This window comes from Myxocyprinus asiaticus, chromosome 33, assembly GCF_019703515.2.
Source record: "Myxocyprinus asiaticus isolate MX2 ecotype Aquarium Trade chromosome 33, UBuf_Myxa_2, whole genome shotgun sequence".
In the NCBI taxonomy this organism is placed as follows: Eukaryota; Metazoa; Chordata; class Actinopteri; order Cypriniformes; family Catostomidae; genus Myxocyprinus; species Myxocyprinus asiaticus.
In genome coordinates, this window is record NC_059376.1 from 35285066 (window position 1) to 35298973 (window position 13908).

Below are 13908 nucleotides of genomic sequence, written 5' to 3' on the forward strand. Positions count from 1 at the left end.
TGCACCCTCACGGCCCGGCCACGCCCCCCTCCTCATCACAAAGTCCCTCTGGATAAAATTTATAATTTTATTTGGCCAAAAGTATATATGTTAATCAAATCATGGATTTATTACCAATGTCTGCAACAATAACCTAAATAAAACAGGCTTTGACCAACTGTTTTAATTACTGAACAGGGCTGCGTTTCCCAAAAGCATTGCAAGCTTAAAGGAATATTCCGGGTTCAATACAAGTTAAGCTCAATCGACAGCATTTGTGGCATAATACTGATTACCGCAAAAATTCATTTTGACATGCCCCTCCTTTAAAAAAAAGCAAAAATCTGGATTACAGTGAGGCACTTACAATGGAAGTGAATGGGTCCACTTTGTAAACATTAAAATATTCACTGTTTTAAAAGTATAGCCACAATACATACACAATACGTGTATTATTAACATGATTTTAGTATTATCAAATCCCTTTTTAACCCTTTCTGTATAACGTTACAGCCAGTTGCACAACTTTCTTGCCATGATGATTTAATATCAATAAACTCTAAAATCCTAAAATTACTGTAAAAAAGGATGCTTTAAACAAATTTACAGCTCAAATAATACACGTTTTAACAAAATAATTAATGTAAATGCTTTTATAAAATTATGCTTCACATTTCTGCCCTTAAACCCTCAAAAAATTGGCCACATTCACTACCATTGTAAGTGCCTTAATGTATCCTCGATTTTTGCATTTTTTTAAAGAAAAAGACGGACAAGTCGAAATTAATTTTTGTGGTAATCAACATTATGCCACAAATGCTGATGATTGAGCTTAACTTGTGTTGAGGCACAAGATAAAGAAAAACAAGACTTTGATTGTATCTCAAAACCTAGTGAACGGCCAACCTAGACAGCATTTTTGGAATGCCCAAAAAATGCTGTAGCAGGGCTGGCCCAGGCTCTGTTGGCGCCCTAGGAGAGATTTTAGATTTAAGATTGTTAACTTGTGATTCTTACCTTTATATTGTTCTTTTTTTTTTTCTGCTCCTCTTCTTTGTGCCACCTCCTGCTTGTGCACCTGATAATTTGGTTCTTTTTTCACTCATTTTGTCCACATACTGTATGATAAGGATCCGATTATTATATAATCGCGTAGCGCTAGTTCTCAATACATGAGTAGAGGGGCGCACAGTCGTCATGAGAGGGCGCATTTCCAAAAAAAAAAAAAAAAGCCTCTATGGCTGCATTCACTTTCAAGTTTTTATCCCCTTCCCTGACAAACCCCTCCATCTCATGGACTCGGATGTACGTCCCTGCTTACGTTCCGCGAGTGTTAGCTACTGACGGAATACGTGCAGTGGGTTTAACTGGAACATCCCAAACCCTTGATCACTTGGAGCATGTTGAAGGCTGATGTCAATTTGTGGAATTATTTTGTGATTTTTGCAACTGGGAAACAATGTTTTCGGAGATTGATTTCAGAAACTTATGTATAAATCTTTAGTTTTTTTTTTTTTTTTCATTAGAATGAATTGTTAGAAAGGATTCATCAAGATTTACAAAAATTATAACAAAACAATGAACGCATAGGCTAACTGTGTGATAAATAGTTTAAGGTAGCAACAAGTATTATGCTGTTAAATCTCAATATAACCTTTCAAAACTACTTAATTGACCCAACTTCCCATCCATTATACATTAGAGTCGTGTGGGGGTGGGGTTTATGAAGCCCATATGCTGTCACTATTGAGTAGACTCGCTCTCTTGATCAAAATGGAGAGGTTGAGGTTCTGTAAGTAGAAACTTCCCTCACACACTTAACGAAGTGGAATGGACTTCCAAAATGGTGGTGGTGATTCCCTCAAGGGGAAGTGCTTGGGGCAGTTAGTGGATGTTAAATGTGAAGTGGAATGCAGCCACTGTTATTTTGCGCCCTAGGCAAATACCTGTGTCGCCTATGCCACAGGCTGGCCCTGCTTCAAGGTTGGAAACACAATAAGTTGTGAGTGAGACAGCCTGAAATTCAGATGAGTTTCCTGCTTTAGCTGTGAATGTAGGGCGGGGATGATTAGTGAAGCTTACTGCATTTCGATTTGAACAAGACCTCAACATATTGTTGTGCGAATTTAATCCAAAAGAAGCTGCATTTACGAATGGGTGAGATCGCTAAATGTTTTCTATCTTTAAATAAATGTAAGAAAATTAAAAAGAAATATTAGTTCTCACTTAGTTAGCCTACTTTAATTTTCATAGTATGTCATATTAACCCTCCCAGACGTCTATTAGATGTGTATGATTATGTGAAAGATGTCTATTTTACTTTGTTTGCTCATCTGCAATACGTCTATTAGATGTATTGTATCTGTTTCCTCTCAGATGTCTATTAGACATTCAGCAGACTTTGAGACGGTTATGATTTGGAATGTTCATAATTCTGATTTTAGGATCAGATTGCGATGCTTTCCAGTTCAACAGATCAAAAACAGACATCTCGGGGACTTAAGTGTATTGTAACTTTTTCGAATGTTCTGAGAGAATGAATTTGTGACAAATGCAAAGTGATAACCTATACTGTTTCCTATTTGGACACGCGTTAAGATCAGTCTGAGGACGAATGCACTGCACTCTGTTTACACTGTTGGTTACAGACGATTTTTTTCTTCGTTGATTTTATTTGATTATTATTTTATTGTGTTTAATTTTGGATGCGTGCTTATAAATCACAGAAATTTTGATTAAAACAACGGTTGCCATGATTTAATAGGCAGAACGTTGTTATTACGTTTACAGAGATAACATTTTTGGAACACTGTTGCTTAATAATTAAAAATGGGACAAACATTCGACACTTAAATATTGCAAATTAAGTTTTCCGTTTAACACAACTTCTCGTTGCAATTTTTGTCGCATTTTCTCAAGCTATCTTGAAGGTATGCTTTTTTTTTTTTTTTTTTTTTTTTTTTTTGCAGTACAGTTTAAAGAAGAGTTTACCCAAAAATGAAAATTCTTTCATCATGTAGGCCTACTTGTAATTATTATTATTTATTTTTTTTCTTGTGTGGAACACAGATTAATATATTTTGCAGAATGTCTAACACAAAGCGAGAGGCGCGACAAAAGCAATTCACTCCCATTATGAAAAATGATGCTGTCTAGTGGCGTCGCATCGCGTCGCGCCGAGAGTTACCGCCTTAGGTGCTCCTCACATAACAAGTATCAGATTAAAAGATACTGAAGAAAGTTAATCTCTTCCAAACAGAACAACGCCTTAAACGTGGTTGCCTGTGATTTAAAAACAAAAAATGGCCCTTTTTTCTATGTATAGTAGGCTAACATGTATGACCTGAAACACCTGTTCATCTAGATCAAGGGGATGGGGGTTCCTCCCCTGGTTCATGAGGTGGTTTTTTGAGGATGATTTTTTTACCTTTACAAAAATGACTGTTTAAATTGAAGTATTTTACATAAAAGGATGACAATTACATTTTAAAATGGCATGTTTCAATAATTGCAAAATTGCATGACCTCTGCATTGCATAATATGCATTGTTACTGAAACAAAACTTTTATTTCTCATTCACATATTTCCAAATATTTTGGCTATTACATTAACATAGCCTACAAAACTAATGTACCGGCAGAGTAGATGACAGCATTTATCCAGATTTGGAATGAGTGACGTAGAAAAAAAAAACAAACTTAGCAACTCCTTCATGCCAGTTTAATAAAACAATATAAAATAAACATTTAACAATAAACAGTAGTCAGAGATTATTATGGTATCATTAGTCATGTTTTAACATCAAGGATATTTAACATATCCAGATATTATTTTTGTTATTATTATTATTAATTACATTGTAGAATTTGTTCATTTTAGCGCGAGAGCACTGCACCGAAATGATGCAATACGAGAGAAGCGGAGTGCCCATCTGTGCGCGTTTATGGCGCGAGCATCCGCCAACTGACATGGAAACATCTGCACAATTGACAGCAAGAAACAAATAATGTCAGGCGAAATTAAAATGTTTATACATCTGTAACATCTTAAGTTCAGTAACTACGTGACAAAGCGCTTCCTCGCTGCGCGCGCTTACACTTATGACACTGCTGACAGCTGCAGGAGAGAGAGAGGGAGACAGAGCGAATTTACTCGTGGACCTGACGGAATTACAGTTTGAAGTATTGTCATATATGACAAGTCGGGCCAAATAAAAGGTCATCACGGACCAGTGGTGAATTCTTCGGGACAGCAAAGCCTTCTCTGCTGGCCTAACATGCCAAATAAATATATATTTTTTCATCCTTTTATTCTCAATCACCTTTTTGCCTATGTATTTTTAATCGCTTTCCACTCTTAATTAATCTACAAGCAAATAGAGAACAACGAAAAGTTTATCCAGTCAGAATTTATTCCTTGATGTTTACAAGCAAAGTGTGACAACTGTCACAAATCACATGACCGAGGCAGCGCGTGAGTTTGAGCTCCACCCCCTCACACCTTCAGAACTTCCACAGAATCCCTCAACAGTGCAAATGAATGGGCAACTAAAGTCAGATTGTCAGATTCATCAGCCAATCAGATTTATTTATTTGTTCTTGGTGGGTGTGATTTTTAGGATATGTTCCGGTGGAGGCCTTCTAGCTGGCCTTAATTTAAAAGCGAAGAGCGGGAGATCGTCATTACTGCCGCAATCGCCATTGAGAAAGAGATCCTTATGTATTTAAAAACCTGAGATGTTCTGCATGACCATGTGATTGCTTAATTTATTAATCAGGAAAGGAGGACTGATTTTCACTTCAAGTAAATTGGTACGTGCTTTTTGCATTGTTATAGCAACATCAGGAATTATCTAAGTGTAAATTAGGCTGCTTGAGCATTCAGTGTCGGATCAAGTTTTGAAAAGTACTGCTGCGTTCCATTCAACTCGGAAAGTCGGATTTTACAACTTTCTACTAGGAAAAGTGCAATGTAATCACTGATCTATATATATAACTGGATTGCTCATAGAATTCGAAACTGCCAGCAGTAGGTGAAGCCACCGGAAGTGCTCTGGCGGCCATCTTACTATTCCCTACCGACAGAGCATCCACCGTCAAAAGACGAAACTCTCAATATGACCAGATGTGCGCCGTTTAACCACGAAACAACGCTCACTAAAGGATGTGGCAAAAGTGCCCACAGGTTGTAATTTATACAGACTATGTACCTATTAAGCACAAATGAGTCATTATCCCCATGTAGAGTGGGCATAATCATAATCTTTAATAATCAACAGTAAAAATACAACAGTGTATAAATTACGCCTTTAAAGCAAAAGTATCCAATAGCGACATGTGGAGATTGTTATAGGATGCAACGTTTCTCTGCCTTCATAGTTTTAACCTGTTGATGCTCATTGACCCCACCCATGTGTTTGACTTTACTTTGCTTAAATGAATTCACATTTACTATATAGTGTGCTGTTCAAAATTGTTCAAAATGTTGACAAATTATATACATTTGTGTAATTTGTCAACATTATTAACTCTTTTTTGACTATATAGTAAATGTGAACTAATTTAAGCAAAGTGACATCAGTTCTGGGGGGGCGGAGCATGCACATCAGCAGGTTTTAAAGTTAGAGTCACTGAGATCAGTGATTGTTAATGAAAAGCTTTGTGTGTTGATATTGTAACCAGACAGTATCTCTTCAGAATAAATACAGAAGAACCAAATGTAAAAATGTAGTATAGTATATACACACACACACACACGTTCATATGCAGTATGTAGTATATACATTAATTTACCTTTACTTAATGGAATTATCCCATGCATTTGCATTCATTTCTGGAATATGTACATACCGGCTTGTGAGCATTTAATTATTTCAACAATCCCCTGACCTATTAAATCATAATCAGAAAGAGGTTTATTGACATAGGCACACTCAAGGAAATCATACATATATTTGTTCAATAACAGAAGCTTCCAAGTACACACAAAAATGGACTATTAAACTGAACAATACAAATTTGAAGATATGTGGGGACAAATCTGCTAACGGATTTAATAACAATCCCATAGCAAGGCAATTTAAGTCAGCTTTCAAAAGAATAGTAGCAAGACATGCCATCAGAGCTAGTGGCAACTGTTCTCCACCGGATAGCACAGTGGTACTGGAAGCAACACCTTCTGATATGCTGGCATTTCAGGCAGTGACGTTCAGCCTGAAACAGAAGACACAGTAAAAAACATCACTATTCCCAGCTTGTCCATGTTCAAAGAGGCTGTGGTGGGATACATAGCAGGCTTTGTAGTTAAAACAACTATGAATATGATTCAGTGCACTACCTGTTTATCAGCACTCAGTGTCGAGAGCTCTTCCCAAGATGAACACACTGATCGACATGAAGTCCCGAAGTGGACTTACCAGACCGTCAGACAGTCTCCTGAAAGTCTGCAAGACAGCTGAGAAATGTATTCAACAGCACACACTCACAAGGCCCTTCTCTGTCCCCACAAAGTTTCTGGAACTCCATGGTGGTTCTGCATTCAAGGAACTTGAGGCACACATGTTCAACCTAGAACCATACAACAATCACATCTTCATACTCAAAGTGCATTGCAGAAAGCTGCACTAACATCAAGCTCCTCTTCATTGCCAAGGAAACGTGCTGCATCACACTCCAAACGGCTTAGGAAAACTCTGGGCAAGCTTGTACTGCAAAAAAAATAAAAAATAAATAACAAATCAGTAAGATCAGGGGCTGGTTGCACCAGCTGTACATAAGTTACAACTTAGCCTAGTTGTGGCATAAATGGGCACTAAGTCACAATTTACGCACTATTAAATATTTGAGCGTTGCACCATTACATTTAGGTAGAACATAACCCTACGTATAAACTAAATATTTACGGAAAACTCCGACCAGGCGTAACTGATAGAATAAAAAAGCAGACTGATAATTTATGATATCAATGAGCTCATGTTTTGCGTGACAGGCTTCAGTCCTTTCGACATACAGTATGACGTTGACATTTACGAGAGAGAGAAAAAAAACAGACTTACTTTTAAGCGGCTCTTCAGCATGAAACCGATCTAATGGTGCAGTTTTCAGGGTGCGTTGCCCGGTGTCAAGTTTCAACATTCAAAATATATATAGGATATTAAAATTAATAAATGTCTGGTTTTCCAGCCTGTTGTATTAGTATTTATTTATCACCCCTTATTTATTTTAGATACAGTTCCTATATATTATGTTATTTACACAGGGCAAATATGCTATTTATCAGGTCTACTTTTATCATGTATCGTATTTTAATGGGGATATAATTTATTACAACTGACAGTTACGTGAGCAAACAAGGTCTGAACATCAACTATAACAACATCAAACTGAAATTCACAGCTTTTTAACACTTCTGTGTACAAATTTTAAGGCTGCTTATTGGATCAGTTAAGGTAAACGTAATATTACGCGACTACGCATTACTTTGCGAAGAGCTTATGACCTACTAGTTAAGTCTTGCCTTAAGAACAGGTGGTGCAACCAAATTAAGCACTGATTTAGTTACAAACTAACTAGTAGTTACTAAGCCCTTAGTGTTAACTTTACATCCAATCTTACGTAGACCTTTCACACAGCTATTTACTCAAACTCATGTCCTTCCAAACCTGTATGACTTTTTCTGTGGAACACAAAAGATGATATTTTAAAGAATGTTTTTGTCCATATAATGAAAGTTGATGGTGACCAAAACAAGCTATTTTGCTCACCATTTACTAAGCTATTTTGCTCACCATTTACTTTACTTATATGGAATACAGAATACCTTTTTTTGGGTTCTACAAAAGAAAGTCAAATGGATTTGGAAGGACATGAGGTTGAGTAAATGATGACAGAATTTAGATTTTTTTTTTCGATTAACATTAAAAGTTATAACTATCTGAAACAGAGTAATTGTATAAGACTATTGATATACTGCATGCTGCAAAAGTATCTTCATTGCAAATAAAAACAGACAGTATAATCTTTTTTATCAGTTATTGTTGTCTGTTGTCTTACCTGTTAAAATAGCTCTTCAGTGAAGCCAGGCTGACAACTGTCTCCTCATACAGCTTTTCCTCCTGTTGCAAACCAATTCCGGTTTTATCTAACATTCAGTTGGATGATTAAAGAAATCCAAACTGCAAACGTACCTTGTTTAACTTCTACAATATCCATGCCTCGTCAATTCCAATCGACCACTTTAGAAATTATGCCCGTGAGCTGGGCCTTATTCTGGCCTGCACTGCAAAAAGTACAAATCACACACGGAGAATTAATGCAAGCCCACATCATATTCATCAGTTGTATTACCTGTTGTGTTGTTCTGCAAACAGATATTCAACTTCACCAAAAAAGTTGGTGAGCTATACTGTTATTCATTGTGGTTATTTTCCTAAGCTAACGTTATCTACATAGCTAACATTCATTTAGCCTAAGAAAATAACCACAATGAATATTCAACGTAATCAAAAGTTATGAAGCATAATTATGTATTCAGAATAAACACTTTAAAGCCTGCCAAACATATGTTTGAAAATATCTACTGATATTTTACCTCAGTTTCTTAAACTTGTTTCTACTGAGGAACCCGTGCGCCGCTGAAGGTAATGCTGCTGCAATAAAGAGTAACATAACACACTCACACTTAGAATAAGCGGGGGGGGGAATTATTTATTATAAATAAATAATTACATGTATAGGAAGACTTCAATTTTTTTTTTTAAAAGTGACTGGATGGGTAAAAATTACTCACCAAAACAGATGATTACCCATTGAGACCCACAGGAATACAGAATGTTAGAGAATACAAAGATGGCGGCGCAGTAGCTTCACTGTTGTGACGTCATGAGCAATCCAGTTTATATATATATATATATATATATATATATATATATATATATATATATATATATATATCAGTGAATGGAATGCATCTTTAAGTCAGAATTACAACTTGTAGGCTCCTGCAGAAATTCTCAACTTCGATTTCACCGAGATGCAGGGGCATGATGTCACACAAACATGTCGACACTCAGGGAGATATACAAAGTAAGTGATAAACATTCACTTTATTAAGTAATATCGATAAATGAGTTCGTTTCCACATCACATGATATTAAAGCTTGTTTTAAAAAATGCCTGCAGAAACAGGTGTATAAAACATTATCATTTCTTTTGGTAATCGTACACCTGAAGCACAAATGCTAGCGCTGCAGCATTGTTTATCAGTTGGGTTGCTAGGAGACATTAAGCTAACGGGAGCGTTGCAGTTCCGAATATCAGAGAATGGAATGCATTTATGGTCGGAGATATCAAGTAGGAATATCCCTCATCCAACTTGAATAGAATGCAGCTTAACCGTGTACCCTGACGAAACGAAATATACTGCAAGCAATATTTAAATCGCAAAAATTATTAGATAGATTTTTCCAGGTATTATAGACCTCCTTGGTAGATTCACGTGAAAAAAATATGATTTTTGAATGTCTGTTCGGGAGACGTTCATTTCACAAAACAGTCATGCTGCAATTAAAATTAGGCTTGCTTTAGCATTAAGTGTCGTTTTAAAGGTGCAGTATGTAAGATTCAGAAACCCTTGTTATTAAGGACACCTGTGGCCGTTAAGTGAACTGCAGCCTGTTGCGTGATCACGCACACACACTCCATAGGGACACGAGCATTGGACAAAACAAAGAGACTGAACGTGATTGACCGGCATCATGATGACAGATAAGGTAGCATAATTAAAATGACACAGTTATGATTGTTTTACTACAAACTTTGAGACTGTATATTATATTTGACTCTCCAGTGCTGGAACAGGGCTAAAACAAAGTGTGGATATAGGTCTGACTATGCGAGACTGTAGTTTGAAGTAATCACTTTTCTTTACATGATACATTGACTTAATTTATATGATAGCATGTCGGCGTTAGCTAGCTAGCCAGCTTTATCAATAGCTGTTAGCTAAATCTGGTGGATGATGACAGTAGTTGTTTATAAAATAGACAGTACATTATAAATATATTGACACAATTCAGTATTGATGTGATTCCATCACAACTGTCATTTTGATATATCGATGTGCTATTGTTTTATAATAATAGATTGTATATATTTTCTGTATAACCAAGATACATTACACTGATGAATGGGTCTTTTTGCATCTTGAACATTGTCTAGCATTCATTTCATGTGTTATTGTAGTTTACCTTGCTGAATAATTACAGATAAACATTATGTCAGTTACTGTGAATCAGCATACCTGACTTTTAGTATAAAGAGAAGATCGTTGAAATTATTTTAAAGTTACGAAGCATGGAAGCTTGCAATTCGTCAGCGTTAGCAGGCAAGATTAAGTTAGCTAAAATGACACAGATCAATCCTTATGGCACTATATTTCACATGCTTTGCAGTTATGTAATCTTACCTGTCCAATAAGAAGAATGTCAGTTCTGATCCCCAAAACCGAATGAAGGTCCCTCTAGTAATCAAATGTCCTGCCGATGTTCACTCTAGTTTTCGCTCGACCACGATCACGTTCCCGCTTAGCCAGACTGGATTCAGTAAATGTTTATTTATTTATTTTTTGGCTTACTCGGAGTTTGTGGCCATTTGCTGGATTCCATCTCTAAGATAACGTTACCTAGTGTTGCAGACTGTCTGTTGACACTGTTAAATAGCGGGAGCGTGCAAAACATCACATCCTTTGGATTTTCCCGGCAAAAGCGATCCGCTCCCTTCGCACGAAAATCAGTCTACAGACTTTAATAGGCAACCTAGGAAGTCCGGGGAGGGCTCATTATTTAAGTTGCGTTACAAGCCGTTCACACATTGGCAAAAAAAAGGCAAATATTACATGAAAATTTTACATATTGCACCTTTAAGTTCTGGCTTTCGTGCGTGGATGTGTTTATAAATGTCAGTTGGTATTATTAGTTAGCTGCGACATAATGTATGATGCCCAAAGGCATAGGGTGTCTTAATCATCGTGAAACTGTGTTTTCTTAATGGCATGAATCACACTGAAAGCCTAGACTTTTAATGCATGGCCCGCCACTGGTGTATACGACTGCTCAACATTCGGCTTGCTCACTTGCGATCTAAATACATTTTTTATTTAACTGTTTATTTTTATACTCAATATACAGTCATATTTAATCAAACTGCACAATGATATATATTACATAGATATTACAGTTTCATTTTCTGTTAAAGTATGATTTTCTGTAAAGCTGCTTTGAAATGATGTGTGTTGTGAAAAGCACTATACAACTAAAAATGACATGACAACATCTATAGAATGATGTTTAAATGTTTTAAAGTCAGAGACTATGGGTCTGTTCCAAAAACCTGTGAGCTGCCTCACTGTATCCTGTCTAATTAATTAATTTTATTTATCACACATTTGCACATATACAGTGAAATTCTTTTTTTTCCCACATAGCTAAGCTGGGGTCAGAGTGCAGGGTCAACCATGATACAGTGCCCATAAAGCAGATAGGGTCAAGGGCCTTGCTCAAGGGCCCAACAGTGGCATCTTGGTGGTGCTGGGGCTTGAACCCCTGACCGTCTGATCAGTAACCCAGAGCCTTAACCACTGGAACACTCAATGTGCATCATTCAAATAGTGCTTTTCACACACAGCACACAAGAGACTCAACTCTCAACCGATTTAAATACAGGTGACGTGTGTGGAATGATGCAATACTCTAATGAGCATAGAAATACATAGCACACACATTTTGGAAAAATAGTATTTTAAACAATTTTTCAGTATTGAATAATTTATAAGTAGGCCTATATTTATAATCAAAATTTCTCTCACATTGTCTGCCATTTTGGATTTATTTTTCCACTGAGTTGTTTACAATGCATCCTGGGATTGCCTACCCGGGTAAGTACACATAAAGTGCTACCTTAGAATTTGGCCAAAACAAGATATTCCTTTAATAAATGTGCATATTCAGGTAGAGAGAGAAAAAAAAAAAGCATTTCAGTGACAATTTGCTAGAAAGAGAATTTAAATTTAAATTTCCAAAATAAAAGTAAAATTACACAAATAAATTGTTTAGTTGTTTGGATAGCCACAAAATGAAGGATTGGCTTTCTGACTATGTCTTAAGTGTAGGTCTTTTTTTATTTGTCTATTGTAGTGTGAACCTTTGTGTTTGACTGTCAATCCTGTGAACTGTGTCTCATTAAACAGGTGCGAAGATGAGAAAGCGAGATCTGGAGATGCTTGCTGTACTTCTGACAGGTGTTTTATGCCTGGTCATAATCATGAACAAAAACGAACTTGAAGATGTGACAGAAGATGTGACAACGATCAGCAAAGATACATATGAAATTCTCCGTCAACACATTAATTTGCCCAAATCAGCAGCTCTCCAGCCTTTGTCCCCAAGTTGTGTGCAGAATGTGTCTGCTTCTAATGTGACTGGATTTTCTACACTGCCAAATCATATCAAAGACTTCTTGCTTTACTGCCACTGTAGGGAGTTTCCCAAGCTTCTAGATGTCCCTAATAAGTGTGGAGGCCCCCAGAACTCTGCGGATGTCTTCCTTCTACTTGTCATCAAGAGCTCTCCGGAGAATTATGAACGACGAGAGGTTCTACGGAAAACTTGGGCTAAGGAGCGACAGCACAAAGGTGTGTGGATCCGTCGAATCTTCCTTATTGGAACCACTGGAACTGGCTTTGAAAAGCTCAGGTTGAATAAGCTTGTGAAGATTGAGAACCGTGAGAACCAAGACATTTTACAGTGGGACTTCAATGATTCATTCTTTAACCTCACACTAAAGCAGATCCTGTTCTTACAGTGGATGGATAAATGGTGCCCACAAGCCAGGTTTCTTTTAAATGGTGATGATGACATTTTTGCCAACACATTTAACATGGTTGAGTATCTTCAAGGTCAAGAGGGCAATGATGGAAACAAACATCTGTTTATAGGGCACCTTATCCAGAACGTTGGACCTATAAGGCACCCTGCAAGTAAATACTATGTTCCAGTTCAGGTACAGGAGTCTGATAGATATCCTCCGTACTGTGGTGGTGGTGGCTTTCTTCTGTCTGGTTTTACAGCCAGAACTATCTACAATATGTCTCACTCGATTACTGTGTTTCCCATTGATGATGTTTACATGGGAATGTGTTTGGAAAAGGCTGGTCTTAAACCGGAGTCCCACTTTGGTGTACGGACTGCTGGCCTATATATCCCCTCTGAGAATGTTGATGAGTATCACCCTTGTTATTACAGAGAAATTATTTTAGTCCATAGGTTTCTGCCACACCAGATTTTTGTGATGTGGAATGAAATACAAAATCCACATTTAAAATGCGGAGCAGAGCCTTAACATGTCTTAAAATTTGTTTTTAAATAACCAGGGGTTGCCAGAAATGCTTCTCAAGATACAGGGATACAAATGTCTATATCTGGCCTTTTGTAAATGTAACTGTGCAAAATGTGCCACAAATAAGATTGACCTAAGGGACAGCTTTGCATCAAAGAGCAGAGACAGATTTAGTTAGGTGTTTGTGACAAAAACCATAAACGGGCCCAATTTTAAGAGCGCTACCACTAAGTGCAGGCAGTGGTGAATTCTCAGGGCCAGCAAAGCCTTCTCTGCTGGCCTAACATGCCAAATAAATAAATATTTTTCATCCTTTCATTCTCAGTCACCTTTTTGCCTCTGTATTTTTAATCGCTTTCCACTCTTAATTAATCTACAAACAAATAGAGAAAAACGAAAAGTTTATCCAGTCAGAATTTATTCCTTGATGCTTACAAGCAAAGTGTGACAACTGTCACAAATCACATGCCCGAAGCAGCACGTGAGTCTGAGCTCCACCCCCTCAGGCCTTCAGAATTTCCACAAAATCCCTCAACA

The 13908-nt window shown here is 37.0% G+C and overlaps 1 protein-coding gene and 1 long non-coding RNA gene across 3 annotated transcripts; one reads left to right on the forward strand and one right to left on the reverse strand.

Annotated features, from left to right (window-relative positions):
- Positions 1 to 1763: 1763 nt before the first annotated feature.
- Positions 1764 to 13689, forward strand: LOC127423798 (N-acetyllactosaminide beta-1,3-N-acetylglucosaminyltransferase 3-like). Of its 2 annotated transcripts, none has more exons than XM_051668387.1 (2): positions 1764 to 1981; positions 12224 to 13689. In XM_051668387.1, exon 2 carries the CDS (start codon positions 12232 to 12234, stop codon positions 13372 to 13374), a length of 1143 nt encoding a protein of 380 aa, XP_051524347.1. In that variant the 5' UTR covers positions 1764 to 1981; positions 12224 to 12231; the 3' UTR covers positions 13375 to 13689. The 2 variants fall into 2 exon arrangements, with proteins under 2 accessions (XP_051524347.1, XP_051524346.1); XM_051668386.1 differs by lacking the exon at positions 1764 to 1981 and adding an exon at positions 1988 to 2136.
- LOC127423805 (uncharacterized) lies at positions 2945 to 8860 on the reverse strand. The gene is made up of 6 exons (XR_007894379.1): positions 8768 to 8860; positions 8570 to 8627; positions 8166 to 8257; positions 8032 to 8093; positions 6317 to 6686; positions 2945 to 6192 (listed from the first exon to the last, which is right to left on the reverse strand). It is a non-coding gene; the product is annotated as an uncharacterized LOC127423805 (long non-coding RNA).
- Positions 13690 to 13908: the final 219 nt, after the last annotated feature.